Raw genomic sequence first — 16,106 nt, 5'->3', positions numbered from 1 at the left:
AATAAAAAGTAAGTTTTTTACAGGATTTGTCACTATTTACTAGACCTAATATTATTGCATTTTATATGTATTACATACATATCTACAGTTTATATTTAAGGGAAAATATTACATTAAGATATAGTTTTAATTTATTTGTATTGTAACTCTCCCCAAATGTGTTTCTCAGAAACATTTATTTATTTTTAAACTCGAACTTAAGTACAGTATTTTCTTTCTATTCTTTTTTGAGTTATAAAGGTAATCTTCGTTCTTTGAGTCCTTTAGACAATTCAGAAGTGTCTAAGATGTCTGACCTCTGATTCCCTCACCAGGCACTGCCTCCTTATGCATCAGACTTCCTCTTTGGGGGCTACATATGATGCTGTGGTTCCATCTGCTTCCTGCTGATAAGAAAACTTTACGCCAAAGCAGATTGCTCTTCTTGTGTCTCCATTTTCTGTTGATGCAATTTGCAACCATAAATTCACCCTCTTAAAGAATGCCATGCAGTGTTTTTAGTATGTTCACAGATGTGTAACCATCACCTCTTTTAATTTGGAGATATTTTTAATGACCCAACAAGAAGCCCTGGAACCATCAGCAGGCACTTCTATTCCTTTTTCTCCCAGACTCTGGGAAACCACTCACACCTGTTTTTCCTTTGTGAATTTGCCTTTTCTGGATGTTTCATATGAATGGACTCATGCAGTATGCAAGTGTCTGGCCTCTTTCACTTAACACCCTGTTTTCAATGTTTTATAGAAATTTAAAAATTTGCATTACTGTAATGTTGCTGGGCTAATAATCAAAGCATTTGTTCAAGCAGTTAAGCATGTGAAACCACATTAATAATAAAATAGTTGCATTTTGTTTGCATCAAAGGAGTCAAATCAAAACCAATTAGTTACCTTAAAATACAAAACAGAGCAAAAAAGACTTGCAGGACTATGTATTTAATAAAGAGTTCCAAACAGAGAAACTACCTTGACTAAAGGTTCAGGTAAGTATCATAGACTCTATCTAAATTCTGAATAACTCTGATTTAATTCTACAGGTATTTAACAGAATTTGTAAACCTAGGCAATGTTTCAGCTCTTCGAACTTTCAGAGTATTGAGAGCTTTGAAAACTATTTCTGTAATCCCAGGTAAGAAGTAATTGGTGTGAAACATTAGGCTACTCATAACTCCAACTGTTTGGGAGTTGTTCTTTGTTTGTTTGTGTGTGTGTTGTCACCGTGTTTGTGTATAAACTCCCCTATTGCAGATATGTGACAGAGTTTGTGGACCTGGGCAATGTCTCAGCGTTGAGAACATTCAGAGTTCTCCGAGCATTGAAAACTATTTCAGTCATTCCAGGTGAGAGTGGGATTAAACACAAGAGCTGACTTTGATCTTTTGGAGGAAAGATACAGTAAATTTCTCTTATGTGATTTTTAATTAAATGTGATATCTTTCATTTATTCCACAATCACTATTAAAAGTCAGCCTTTGAGTTTAATCAGTTGCATGGGTGATGGAGAATGAGGATGACCACCTTGGCTCACATCTCCACTTGAAATTTTCCCTCCTGTCTAAGGGCTCATTTTCCATTTGCTTTTCCAGGAAGGAAAATTTCAATTAATTTTAAATGCTTTTCAATTATTTTGAAAAACAAGTAAGAAACATCAGCATGGGGGAATTGCATGACACAGTTGTTTTATATCTCTCTCAACAAACCATTTCTTAATTGAAAATGAGTTCATTATAAGTGGTCATTATGTGTTGCAATGCAGTCTCTTATTTGTTTTGGTATCGTTATAAAGAGATGGTTTGTTTGACCAGTGGTTATTGAATTATAAATTACAAAAATTATTTCTACAAGTGAGTATGAATATGATTTGAGCAACCGAACTGTTCATTAGATGTCTTGAATATTCCTTGGGAATATTTTACTATGAGTAATCATTTGCTTTTCTATGTATAAGCAAGGTGTACATAAAATGGCAAATCCACCCTTGTGAGCCAGTAGACTTTCTTCGAGTTAGATAAAGTCATGGACTTGATAAAATGCATGCATTTGTAGGAAAGCTTCTCTTGTGGTTTTGTTTTTTATTTAGAGGTTTTGTCATTATGAACACATTCGTTTTTCTCCATTTACAGGCCTGAAGACCATCGTGGGGGCCCTGATCCAGTCTGTGAAGAAGCTGTCAGATGTCATGATCCTGACTGTGTTCTGCCTTAGTGTGTTTGCTCTGATAGGCCTACAGCTCTTCATGGGCAATCTGAGGAATAAATGTTTCCGGACCCAACTTGAAAACAATGAAACATTAGAAAGCATAATGAAAACATATGAGAATGAAGAAGACTTGAAAAGTAAGAATGTCCTTGTAGTTGTTAATAGGTTGAAATAATGCTCAAAGCATTGCTCTCTTTTATCAATGAAATGTTGCTTTAACTTTAATTATTTAAAAACCATTCAAATATATAGAAAGTTGTTACAATGTGAATTTTTATCCTGGTATATATGATTCTCATAAATCTGCCTGATTCTTAGCTTTCTAGTAGTTCTGGCAATAGGAACAGGGAATAATTCCACAATTCTCAATTTCTTTAAAATAAAAAAGAATCAAGTTGTTACATAGAAATAAATATAGCTATGAATTAATAATATTAGCCATTTTATCTAACTCTATATGGTGTATTTTATATTATAGTTTTATTATAACATATACTAATGTTTATTATATGATGCGATATATTATTTGATAAATATAATTATATTTTTACACTTCAATTATACTTATAATTAACATCTTATAGCTAATAACAGTAGTGCTAATATTAATTATCAAATATTAAAATATCTGTTTCCTGGTAATATTTCTATGGGTTTGTATAAAGCAAAGCTGTTTACTCTGCTTTACTAAGGTCACCCTTATAACCAATGATGAGTTTCATGGCTTTTGAGTTTGATGGCTTATAATATAGGTTGATGGTATCACATCAAAGTTTAATAACCATAGTACTTACTTTTCTAGTTTCTGATTTTTATAAATATGATGAATTCTACTTTTAATTTCCAGAGAATTTTATTTTTTAATTTCTATGTTGTATCTGATGGATAAATAGTTGATATTTACATTCAATTTCGTGAATCAAATTGTAGCATTTATTTAACTTTTTCACTAGTATCATTATCGTTTCTTTTATTCTGAGTCTTGACCCCATCCTGAGTTTATAATTTGAATGTTTTTTAAACCTTTGTTAAGAGAAAAACTTAGATAAATTTAGCAGAGTTTATTTGAGCAAAACGTTTGGTGAATCAAACAGAATTCAGAAACAGAAGAGATTTGGAGAACTGTACACAGTAATGTAGGCAGGCACTGTTTTATAGACAGATAAAGGAAGTGATGTATAGAAACAGCTTGATTGAGTATAGCTTGGCAGGCCCAGTAAGTTGGCAGCCTATGATTGGCTAAAACGCAGTCACTTGTTATAAGAATGTTCCCTTATGTTAGTTTACAATTTGTTTACATATTAAGCTAGGTTGCAGTTTCCTAGGTATAGAGGCAGCTTTAGGCCAAATTTAATTTGATAATTTCCTCCTCCTTGCCAGCCTCCCAATTTTGAGAGTTTGATTAAAACCTTGGGTGTTAATACTCTCTGTCACCACAATAACCAACTTATTTGAAATTCATATTTCTCATATTTTTTCTGCTGAATGTTTCTTTATGTTCTATTTGTTTTCATATTTTAACTGTAGTGAGGCCATTTGATGTATAATTGATTACTGCATAGAAGCATTTAAAACTTTTGAGAGGATTCAGAGCATCAGGGAGACTTTACATGGCCCTGAAGAGAATATCAAGATATTGAAGAATACTCCATTACAGGAGCCCCTGTAAACTAAACTGATCAAAGTCAAATATGCAAAAAATCAGCTAGAAGAGGAATTTACTTGCTTTAATCAAGTAGCCTGTTGATATCTTGCAACCAAGTTTCTGTCATACCATACATATTTATCAAAATGCAGTAGGATATTTTAGCTACTTGTTCAGTCAACATTAGTTCAAAACAATCCTATTATTTAAAATGTTTGGTAAGAAAATTTAAAGTTTATTGGGCAACTATAGTCTTTGCAAGAATCAGTTATAATAGTTAATGTCTAAGACTGATTTGTAATCATAATCTTATTTACATTTATGCCAAACCAGGAAAGGAAGGTTCTACCCAAAGATGCTCATTTTGAGGGATTTATGCCTGCTGGAAAATTCCTGTTTAATCGATAGTGCAAATTATGAGTGCAGAACTGTGTTTATTTTCCAATTGATTATGACTTGACAGTGCTACCATTAGAATCCATAATAATCCACATTAGCCCCTTATTTGTGACTTATTGAGATAGGAAGTTGCCTATGCATATGGTTAAATGATCATTATAGCATTAAATCCTCCACAGATAAAAATGTCCTGAAGGGCACAACAGACTGTTCTCTGTGGGATGCATTGAGCATTAGGAGTTAGCAGTAGGCAAGCCCTAGTGATATTTACCAAAGACTCCATTATTTAATTGTTGCATCATTGGAGGCTACCATCAATTAGGGTTATAAATTTGTTTACAAGCTTTCTGATGGTTTACTTATTTAATTTCTGTCATAATTTAACTGTATATTCTTCACTGTAGGTTTCACCTACTCTCATATGTAAACAAAGAATCTGAATACATGAATCTGAAAATTCATTAAAAAGGACTAGAAGTACAATTTGAACAAATAGTCACACTTGGACTATCAGTGAAATTTGTTACAGGGTGAACTACAGAATCTTTTAAGCTCATATAAGGAGGTTTAAAATGGCATATCCAACATTTAGGTAGATTCACCCTAAAACCCGTTGATTATGAAGTCTTAATTATGACAGTATCTGGCCAAGCACACACAGAAAGTAAGCACAGGGAAAAGAAGAAATGGGAAAAAGTTTTATAATGACAGAAAAGTCTGGATTCATCTTGGGAAAACTTTCCATATCTAGGTTGTTATCTGCTTCTAAGAAGAAATCTCACAGGTCTGTTTTATCTTCAGGTTTCCGATGGACGTATAGTAGGGCCCTCTTGAGCTGAGAGATGTGAATCCAAGATTGAAGTCATGAAGTTTTGCTGCAGTGGGGGTGGTGAGGAAAACTTAGCATGGTCCCTTCCAAAAGGACTCAAGGGCAGTCTTCTTACTTTGTTGTTTTCAAAATATCCCATCTCTAGGTTCTAGCTTGGTGTCATCAGTTGGTGTCATGAAGGGCTTTTTTCCCCCATTGTCATAATATACTTTAGCATAACACATTACAGCCTTGTAATATCGAGTCAGGTTATATAAGAGCAGGAAATACGTGTGATACTGTTAGGGGAAGATACCTTCAAGTGAGTGACTACTTTTTAAAGTTTAATCCACTAGAGGTAGATCTCACTGCTATCTAGACCAGTGAGGACACCTTTAGCTAAGACAATCCATTCAGTTCTCTCAGCTTTGCCTAATGCCATTGTGTTTATTATACCTTGACTAACTGTTTTGTAACCTTTTGAGTTAATAAGTTTTCTCTATCACTGGAGATTTCTCTAGGAATGTCTCATAGAGGAAATACATCTTCTAATAACTTAGATATTACTACAGCATTGGCCTTCCTGTGTGACTAAACATTTGTATGCCAATAAAATATACATTAATGCTGATAGTTGGAAGCAAACCATTCATAAGTTTTCAAGTAATGCAGTAGGTGCCAGAAATGTATCACCCAAGGGTTTTGTTCTTAACAAGTTCATGGGTATGATAAACCAAACATTGGCTTAAACCCATTTTAGCAATTTTAGAACGGTCACCTCAGCAATCCTTTCATATGTTTTTCTTTTTTTTAATTATTATTATTTTTTATTTAACTTTTAATTTTTTACAGTTTGCATTTTGATTCATTGTACACAAATGGGGTACATCATTTCTTTCTATGCTTGTACACAGTGTCGATTCATACCATTCATGTAATCATACATGTACATAGGGTAGTGATGTCTTTCTCATTCCACCATTTTTCTTACCCCTCCTTCATTTCCTTCTACATATTCTAAAGTTCCCCCATTCTTCCCTCATTCCCCATCCCCTGCCCCCATTATATATTATCCTCCACTTATAGGGTAAACATTTGACCTTTGGTTTTTTGGGCTTGGCTTATTTCACTTAGCATGATATTCTCCAATTCCATCCATTTATTTGCAAATGCCATAGTATTATTCTTCTTGATGGCTGAATAGTATTCAATTGTGTATATATACCAAAGTTTCTTTATCCATTCATCTGTTGAAGGGCATCTAGGTTGGTTCCATAATCTAGCTATTGTGAACTGAGCTGCTATAAACATTGATGTGGCTATATTACTATAGTTTGCTGATTTTAGGTCCTTTGGGTATAAACCGAGGAGTGGAATAACTGGGTCAAAAGGTGGGTCCATTCCAAGTTTTCTGAGGATTCTCCATACTGCTTTCCAGAGTTGCTTTCACCAATTTGCAACTCCACCTACAATGTAAAAGTGTCCCTTTTTTCCCACATCCAGGCCAACATCTATTATTGTTTGTGTTCTTGATAATAGCCATTCTAATTGGAGTAAGATGAAATCTCAGAGTTGTTTTAATTTACATTTCTCTAATTACTAGAGATGTTGAACACTTTTTTCATATATTTATTAATTGCCTGTGAGTCTTCTGTAAAGTGTCTGTCCAGTTCCTTGGCCCATTTATTGACTGGGTTCTTTGTATTTTTGGTGTTAAGTTTTGTAAGTTCTTTATAAATTTTGGAGATAAGTGTTCTATCTGAAGTGCATGTGGAAAAGATTTTCTCCCACTTTGTAGGCTCTCTCTTCACATTCTTGATTGTATCCTTTGCTGAGAAAAAGCTTTTTAGTTTGAGTCCATCCCATTTATTGATTCTTGCTTTGATGTCTTGTGCTTTGGGAGTCTTGTTGAGGAAGTCTGATCCTAAGCCAACATGATGACGATTCAGGCCTACTTTGTCTTCTATTAGGTGCAGGGTCTCTGGTTTAATTCTTATGTTTTGATCCATTTTGAGTTGAGTTTTGTACAGGGTGAGAGATAGAGGTTTAATTTCATTTTACTGCATATGGATTTCCAGTCTTGCCAGCACCATTTGTTGAACAGGCTCTTTTCTCCATTGTATGTTTTTGGCTCCTTTGTCTAGTATGAGGTGACTGTATTTATGTGGTTTTGTCTCTGTGTCTTCTATTCTGTACCATTGGTGTGCATGTCTATTTTGGTACCAACACCATGCTATTTTTGTTACTATTGCTCTGTAGTATAGTTTAATGTCTGGCATTGTGATACCTCCTGTTTCACTTTTTCTATTCACGATTGTTTTGGCTATTGGAGGTCTCTTGTTATTCAAGATGAAGTTCATGATTGCATTCTCTATTTCTATGAGGAATGTCATTGGGATTTTAATTGGAATTGCATCAAATCTGTATAGCACCTTTGGTAGAATGGCCATTTTGACAATGTTATTATCATCTTAACTATTCCATGATGAGTCATGGAGTGAAAAACTCTTAAGAATGGAAACTTAGGGACTAAGCAAAGACCAAGCAGCCATTCAGGCTCTGCATGAGACCACCTTTAACTCTGGGTTTACATTATTTAAATACCACTTTTAGTGCTCTAAATCAGGTGCACAGCACTGTTTTTTAAATAAGTTGCTATATGTAATTTGACTCAGAAAAAATTGTATACCTTAATAATTTAGTACTGACTGACTTAGCATGAAAATTTGCGAAAGTATGACTTTGGTACTCAATAAATTTTTGTCTGATATTGGATTGTAAGTTTTATGAAACAAATCAATTTCTTCATTGGAACCTGGGAATTCTTAGTCTAGTCCAATCAATGGTCTGAGAAATGCTCAGCTTATGAAGAATTTCATTCAATTTCTGGTAAATTATAATAATAAATCCATACAAATATAACTGAAAGAATGTTGAGCATTACTTACTATTTGAAAGTACTTTACATATAATTTAATATATATAGCACAACTCATTTAATGTATTTCTTTTCATAAGGAGAAAGTTCCTTTTGAAATGTTCCAAGGATCCATCGAAAAAATTCCAAAATAAAGTTGAAATCAATAGAAATATTTAATCTAGCATTTGACTCTGAGACGTTTATCAAAAATATTAAAAGGTTTAAAACACTTGCTAGAAATAGGATTATGGATCATTGAACAATAGTCATTTATTTAATCAGATGACAATTTAAAGACTTCAAAAGCAAATACAAAACATCACATAGTTGTAGAGAAACATTAAGTCTTTTAATAGAAAGGACTCAAGTTTTCTAAAATCAACAAAAGCCTAATAAAGACAATATGATTGGTGCACATGGAATTATCTTGGTAAAACACAGAATCTTCATTTCCTAGATCAGTTACCTAAAAGACACATTTTTTTTTCACAATTTCTTATTAAGAATGGACAAAGGGGCTGGGGAGATAGCTCAGTCGGTAGAGTGCTTGCCTTGTAAGCACAAGGCCCTGGGTTTGATCCCCAGCACCCAAAAAAAAAAAAAAAAAAAGAATGGACAAAAACTCCAAGAAAACTTAATTGTTTTAACAAAGAGACCCAAATACTAGTTTTGAATCAGTGTACTTTTAATATTTATACTTAATTTTTAGAAAAACTTAAAATAATTCTCTTAATCTTAGCCACCTGGATCACATATAAAATTTCCTTCACGAGGTTCATTTTCCATAGCACATCTATTACCTTGGTGCAGACCTTCAGTTATTTGCTCTATAGTTTTCTTCTTTCTTGTTTTGAAATAACCAGTCACTTGACTTCAAGACAAAGATTATACTCTGACTCCCTTACCAAAACAAAGCATCCTCACAATCTTATAACTTTTCCTTACCAAAAGTACATCTTCCCTTCCTTATATACCTGCATATAGAGTTGTTTTCTTGCTATATCTAGTAATTTTAGTTACATATATTAGAATTCTTAACTCTTAGTGACCTTAACTCCCAGGAAACCCTAGGAAGCAAGTAAGAGCCGACTGTTTTACACACCAGACATTTGCAGACTGGCAAGACCAAGGATTAAGAGTGATAAGATAGAGATAAATGCATCATATTAAACAACAAGGAAATTGGCAGAGCACTGCATGAGAAAATTTTGGGAGTGGTAGAAGCACAAGGTCAGACAGTGACAAGTGAAAAGAGGTCAAAAAGAAGGAAGAATAGTATGTATAGACAGCTTTTCCAAGAAATTTCATTGTAAAGGGAATTTAAATAATGGGGCAATGGCTACCTTTTTTAAAAATAGGGACTTTGACAGAAAATTCTCTAGTGGTAGGAATGAATGATTATTAAAACATGGATTAATTCAGGAGGATAGGCAGAAGTCAAGTCCTTGAGAAAGTGACAGAGCAGAAGAGAAATACCTCTGCTGAAGCAGAAAGACAGATGGTGGGTTAGGCTACAGAGTTATTGAAAGTGATTAAGTCCAAACCCAAGGGCTTTTATTTCCCCTGGGAAGTATTAAATGGAATCACTGGCTAAGAATGCAAAAGGAAGGGGAGAAATCTACAGAGGATTTCAGGAAATGCACTATATGATCATATTAGGGAATGGGAAATTGAGACTATTTTGAGTGCCAATTTGATATTGAAGATCATTTATTTAAAATACAATCATTCAATTGGTAGTGAGAATTTCTCCAATATTCAGTCATTTGGGAGTAAACATAAAAAAGATGAGTGCTTGATTATGTGTAGGTTGCGGTTCTGCCAGGTCAACATGATAAACACAAAGACACATAGAAGTTGAGATTATTAAGGGAATGACAATGATGAGTGACCATGGGTTTAATCTGGACAAAGAAAGAAATGAACTCAAGACTCAGTTACTAGATCATGTGAAGTGACGAGGTAAGTGAATTGGCATTACTGAAGAAATTAAAGAATTATAATGGTAAAGAACACCTACATAGAAAGCCTGGATATAATCTACAGTGTTTTCTTGTACCTATAGCAAAACCTCTTCAGAAGTGTTTTAAAAAATTCATTATCAAATAAATGAATTCATTGTCTAGACCTTTGTTTAAAAATGTACAATTTATAGATTTCCCTTGATGTTACTTACCATCTACTTCAATGCTTATCAAATATCCTTTTTGCTGCTATAGATGAAAGCAAGATTCAAGTGTAGTTCGTAGCTAAATTTCCAGTGTCATGCATTAATATAATGTGGTTCTATTGGGTTAAAGTGGAATTTCTGTTGCTCCTATTTTCTGAATGTTTGAGGTTTAATAGAGAACATTTTTGCAGAAACCACAATGCTGATCTTCACTGCTACTGGGGTTTTTCTTGTCTCCATCTACAGATCTTTTCTTGGTGGGACTTTATCTCACAGAATGCAGAGTATCATTTGGGGGCTCTCTACCCCAACCTGATCCTCGGCACTATTTTTCTCAGGGTTTTATTATTCCCTTTTGATTGGAAAACATATCCTCCACCTCCCGAAGCCCAAGCACATGTAGGTGTTACAAGCTGTTTTTCTAAGCAAGGGCAGATAGACCTAACCACACAATTATGTCTTTCCATTTTACTCTACTGCTCCTGCAATTAATAGAATATTCGCATAAAATCTGCACTAGAGTGAAGAACAATTTTAGATTTCTGTTACAGTGAGTTTTGTGATTTCTGTTGTTTCCTCATATGTATTTCTACAACTTTTACTATTGTACTGCATTATCTTCTTAAAATAGACTTATTGAGAAAATAATTCACATACCATAAAATTCTCCTTTCTAAAATGTACAATTCCTTTATTCTACCATATTCTTAAAATTGTGCAAACCTCACCACTAATGTGAAATATTTTTATCTCTCCACAAAAGAAACCCAGCACCCATTCATAATCACTCCCCATTCCCTTTTTCCCGTAGGCTCTGGAAAACACTAATCTGTGTTCTGTCTCCATGGACATTTAACATAAATAAAATCAAACGGTCTTTGACTTTTGTCATCCTTTCTTTCACCTACCCTGTTTCAAAATTCACCCATGTTGTAGCACATGTCCACAATTCTTTTTATTATAATATTTTAATCTTTCATTTTGAGCATATACTGTATTTTGTTTATATATTTACCAGGTGACAGACATTTGTTTCTTTTTGGGGGCTACAATGAATAATTTTACTATGAACATTCATGTACAAGTTTTTGTATAGACATGTTTTCAGTTCTCAGTATAGACGAGTAGTGAAATTGAGTCACAATTCAATCTTTTTCTTTCAGATTCATCCTTTTTATTGTGTACAGAGTTTGATTTCTTTTTGCATTCCATTTTCCCCGTTTCTTTAGATATAAAAGCTAAATTCTCCTGAGACCAATTATTCTAATAATTTCACATCTACTCGATTAGAAGTTATTGTGAAGTGTTCTACAAGGCCTGAGTGAGCCACTTGCATTGCTTCATCTTTCATCATTCGTGCACTGAGTTAAATATGGTAGCCTGCTAGTATAGGTAGCTCTGGAGCCCATTCCTGTTCTGCAACTCCTCCATGATTGGTGAACAGTAACCATTAGTTAAAGGATTATCCCAAGTATTCCTTCCTCAGTGAAGTCTTGGAGGTTTCTTGCCTCTCCTATCCTCATGCTTCCAGGCCCATCCACTCTGAGGCACAGGACTTTTCTTTTCCAAAAAAAGAAGCTGTTTATGCATATTCTGGCTTAAATTTCCACCTCAGACTAAAAGCCTTTACTCTTTAATTTGCATAAATAATACACAGTGATGATGAGTAAATCAGTCAATTAGTCTTACCCGAATCTGGATGAACAGTTTAGTAATAACAGTTCCTGTCTTTGAACACCTAGTTATAGAATGTATGGCTCTCTGATAACTACTTTACATACAGGATCTTACTTATACTATTCAGCAACTCTGTAAAGCAGGTATCATTAACTACATTTTACAGATGCAGCAGCTAAGGCTTGAAGGCTAAAAGATAATTCACCTTCATAGGAAGGATAGAAGCAATCTCAAATCTAAGAATATCTGACTTCAGTATTACTCTAAGTCTCTTCAGAAAAACATTTTTTTTTCTTTGACTTGAGTCAAATAGGAAATTTGACCCTTATCAAAAAGAACAAATATTTGGGAGTGATGACGAAGCTTTGAAGAGAATAGGAGACCCTTTATCACCCAAAATAGGCATCAAGGGTACCACGAAAAGCGAAAAATGTAAACTGTAAAGTGCATTTATTTCACTGTTATATCTTCAATTCCTGGAAATGAGTAGATCTTAAATAAACATTGGTGAAAGAACAGTAAGAGAATTTAGGAAAACAAATTTTATTCATTTATAGTACTGCTTTGCCTCTTTAACAGTATTTGGAACTCAGTTAAGGGCTCTCCTTTCTTCTCTCTTCTTCCTTCATCCCCTATTCCAGTCAGTCCTCCTTTCCCTTCCTCTTCTTCCCCCACTACACCTTCTCTCTGGACAAACTCCACAAATCCCATGGCTTTGAAGACCATCTCCTTGATGATGATGCATCCTGGACAGCTCTAGTGGCCCTCCAGCTTCTCATCAAACTCTCTGCCTGAAAAATAGAACTCAATGCTTAATGATCATCTCAAACTAGGCGTGGCTAAAACAGAGCTCCTCATCTCACTACCTGCACCACCATCAGGGCCTCCTGTCTCTGGCATGCACCCCACACACCCTCCATCAGCAGTTCCTGTCCACTATATGTCCATCCCTCCTCTCTATATCCATAGCTGTTCTCTGAGTTCCTTAATGAAATATCATATTGCTCCTTCCCACCTCTGTTACTTGCAATTGTACTTAAAATCCAAACTCCTTTTTGTGATGTGCAGAGTGCTACGTGATCCGGCCCCCAGGTGGTCTCCCCACTCATCATGCTATGGCCATCTTGCTGGTTCTTCCACACACTTCATCTCGACCTCAGAACCTTTGCTCCTGCCCTTCTCCCTACCCAAGTGCCTCTTTACAGGGTGTTGCGATCGACCAGTGGGCAGACTCTGGGGTCCCGTGAGGGACAAAGGGGGATTGGAAAATAAAGATCTTGAAGATTAGGCTGGGATCAGTTGGAGCCTGCTCTCTGGTGGATATGCAGGTCTAAAGAATTATGCCAGCAATCTTTATTTATGTATGTCTCATTATCAGGTTAAAGACTATGCCATCATTTTTTGTATTCAGGAATGTTACAGAAACTAGGACGTCTATCTAGCTTTTCCACCACAGAAATTCATAGTTGCAAAGTGCAATGTTAGGAGCTCTGTGTAGTGCTCAAGAAAGTCCATTGTTAAAAGTTGCTCTAAGGTGGGCAGGAACGCGAGAAGCAGATCTGGTGAAACATTGTGGTTGTCTAGCATAGGAATTCCTTTCTTCCCGGGAACTGTGTGCCTGAGAGCAAGGTAAGAACTGACAGGGCTCTTGCACAGAACCTCCTCTTGCAGGGCATTGCTATAGTAGCTAGGCATCCTATGCCTTTGCACAGAAACATTCCCAGAAACCGGGCATGCCACAGCCATGAGGGCATCAGAACCCCTGATCTCAGTAACTGCTCTCCCATCTTCCATCACCACTCCCAACACAGTGTTGTCAGCTTCTTTGTCACATTTAGGTTTCTGTTCAAATGTCAGCTCCTTAAAAAGTTCTTCCCTGACCATAGCTTATCATACTGTCTTAGTTCATTTTCTTTAGAGCTTTTATCATTATCTGAAAATATCATGTATATTTATTTATTTATGACTGTTAAGTGTCATTAGGCAATCTTTCTTGTCATATCCACATAAAAGGTTATCAGTAAATATTTGAGGATGCATATATGAGAATATAATCAGTAAATGGTTGCTCATTGCTTGGGTTTGAGCCTGGATGTGTATATTTGTGTCTGTATTCATTAACTGACCTAATGTATCACACTTAAAACTTACACTCTGTAACATTCTATTCAAATTCTTCCTAAACAGAATATTTTTATTACTTGGAGGGATCCAAAGATGCTCTCCTTTGTGGTTTCAGCACAGATTCAGGGTATGTAATATTTGTTTTGTTTCTAGTCTAAATGCTACAAAAAAAGGAAAAACATGTTCAGTTTACTGACTGGAAACTTTGATTCTATGTTGCTTTCGTATCATTTGTGATATTTCATCCATTCTGGTCGACAGAAAATCCTGACTTTAAAATGTCTATAGTTAATGCATACTCCTGAAATCAATCTTAAAAGCAGTGCTTGAATTAAAACAAAATACAAGTTATATAAAATTTCCAAAGATAAAAAATTTACTCCCTGATAACCCCATTGAAAGTAAATTGAATAGTTTTAGGCTTTTCTTCTCTCTGCAAAGAAGAGTAACAAAATCAATTTTTCTCAACAACCTAAGATTCTATTCATTCTCTAATTAAGCATAGCTCATGGGTAATTAAGTATAGTGTTTTGGCCTCTCTATACAAAAGGATTCCATAGGCTTAGGCAAAAAAATGTAAGAACCTCTTATTTATGCCCATATATCAACTTCATTTTGCAGCTCTTACTCCTGTCTAGATATCTCTTTATCAGTCAATGTGCACACTGGGAACATAGAAATAAATCAAGAAGATGTTGCTGTTTCCCCCAAGCCTTAGAACACTATATGTATGCAATGACATACTGGAAACCAAACTGCCAATTTTAGGAAAAAGTCTTAAAGCTGCAAATCTTTGTGAACTTACTCAATTGCTATATTTTGATTATTCTTAATGGTAATTTATTCCAAGAATAATTTGAGGGGAAGCAGGTTTGGTAGAGGCCTTCTCAGCAATCCTTATTGATCCAAGCACTATTCTGTAACATCTGGTTAAAGTTTATAGTTTTTGCCAATGATGATGATGACGGCTAATAGCAGCTACCATTTATTAAATGCTTTCTATGTGCAGGAAGTAGGCTAAGTAATCTGCACACTTCATCTTGTTTAAATTTAACACCAGTCTTATCCTTTTTGGGTTCAATGCTATTCTGTTTTCACAGAAAGCGGGAACTCTATCTTGGAGAATTTAGGTAATTTGGCAGTCATCCACTAGTAAATAGTAGAGTAGGGTTTTTACTCACGTTATTTTAGATTCTAAATCATGTGTTCTTAGTCATCACTCAATTTTATCCCCATAAAAGAAACCTTGGGTTTGTGACTTTTGTAAAGTGCACTGTGGTTTGCATACTGAACACACTCTAACCTGTCTTATTCTTTTTCATGTGTAGTCAGTGTCCAGAAGGGTACTACTGTGTGAAGGCTGGCAGAAACCCTGATTATGGCTACACAAGCTTTGACACTTTCAGTTGGGCCTTCTTAGCCTTATTTCGGCTCATGACCCAGGATTACTGGGAAAACCTTTACCAACAGGTGGGTGTCCAGAGAGACATGCATTTTTGAATGACATAAAAATCTAATGTGCATTGTTTACGAGTCTTATAATACAAGTTTTTTAAAATTCAGTTGAGAATAGAAAACTCTATTGTTTATTACTAAAATTTAAAAATGTCTTACTTTCAGCACTATTAAAGTAGATTTCTCCTGAATCATATTTTTCTCATCTTTTCTAAGCATATTTGATGTCGAGGTCTTTTCCATTCCTCAATATATCATCTCATGTGATCATAGGAAAACATTCTGCCATGCTCTCTCAAGCCGCCTCCCTTCACGCAGAGCTTTCCTCTCATGCTTGGTGTGTCCTTGAACACATAAAATCTCCTCTGCTCACGTGTCCACCATGTTTTAGTTTTTGATCTCCTGTTTATAATTAAAGATCCAATTTACTTCTCAAAAATTTTTTTTTCCCAAGTCAATTTCTCTGTCCTCTAGACTTCCACAGCCTTTTGTATATCCTTCAGTCGATGTCAGCTATTGCTGGTACTGTAATTGTTCATTCACATGTTCATCTCTAACTTCAGGGTGAACTTCTTGGAGTTCTGGACTCTAGTTACTTATTATCAGCAACCAAACACAAAGGAAGGGGAATGAAATGATTATCTGTATTATAAATAACAAGTCTCTTTTCTCAGAGCTTCCACAGATTCTTCTTTTGGATGGTTTCATAT

The 16,106-nt window shown here is 35.0% G+C and overlaps 1 protein-coding gene and 1 long non-coding RNA gene across 4 annotated transcripts in view; one reads left to right on the top strand and one right to left on the bottom strand.

Annotated features, from left to right (window-relative positions):
• Positions 1 to 16,106, bottom strand: part of LOC124979774 (uncharacterized) — a 144,632-nt gene that overhangs the window by 11,682 nt on the left and 116,844 nt on the right. The window contains exon 5 of one of the 2 annotated variants that reach the window (XR_007107688.1): positions 12,248 to 12,608. The exons of the other annotated variant lie outside the window; for it this stretch is intronic. This is a non-coding gene — a long non-coding RNA (uncharacterized LOC124979774). Of the gene's footprint in view, positions 1 to 12,247; positions 12,609 to 16,106 lie in introns of those variants that run through there. 2 annotated transcript variants of the gene reach the window in all.
• The window catches only part of Scn9a (sodium voltage-gated channel alpha subunit 9), a 169,694-nt gene that overhangs the window by 85,847 nt on the left and 67,741 nt on the right, over positions 1 to 16,106 (top strand). The window contains exons 6-9 of one of the 2 annotated variants that reach the window (XM_047544470.1): positions 1,037 to 1,128; positions 2,123 to 2,335; positions 14,005 to 14,068; positions 15,270 to 15,411. In XM_047544470.1, the coding sequence (XP_047400426.1) occupies positions 1,037 to 1,128; positions 2,123 to 2,335; positions 14,005 to 14,068; positions 15,270 to 15,411 (511 nt within the window). The remainder of the gene's footprint in view (positions 1 to 1,036; positions 1,129 to 2,122; positions 2,336 to 14,004; positions 14,069 to 15,269; positions 15,412 to 16,106) is intronic. The other variant, XM_047544469.1, reaches the window with a different exon arrangement.

Source organism: Sciurus carolinensis, chromosome 3 (genome assembly GCF_902686445.1).
Source record: "Sciurus carolinensis chromosome 3, mSciCar1.2, whole genome shotgun sequence".
Lineage (NCBI taxonomy): Eukaryota > Metazoa > Chordata > Mammalia > Rodentia > Sciuridae > Sciurus > Sciurus carolinensis.
The sequence above is the reverse complement of the archived record's forward strand: the minus strand, read 5'-3'. Positions and strand labels throughout refer to the sequence as shown.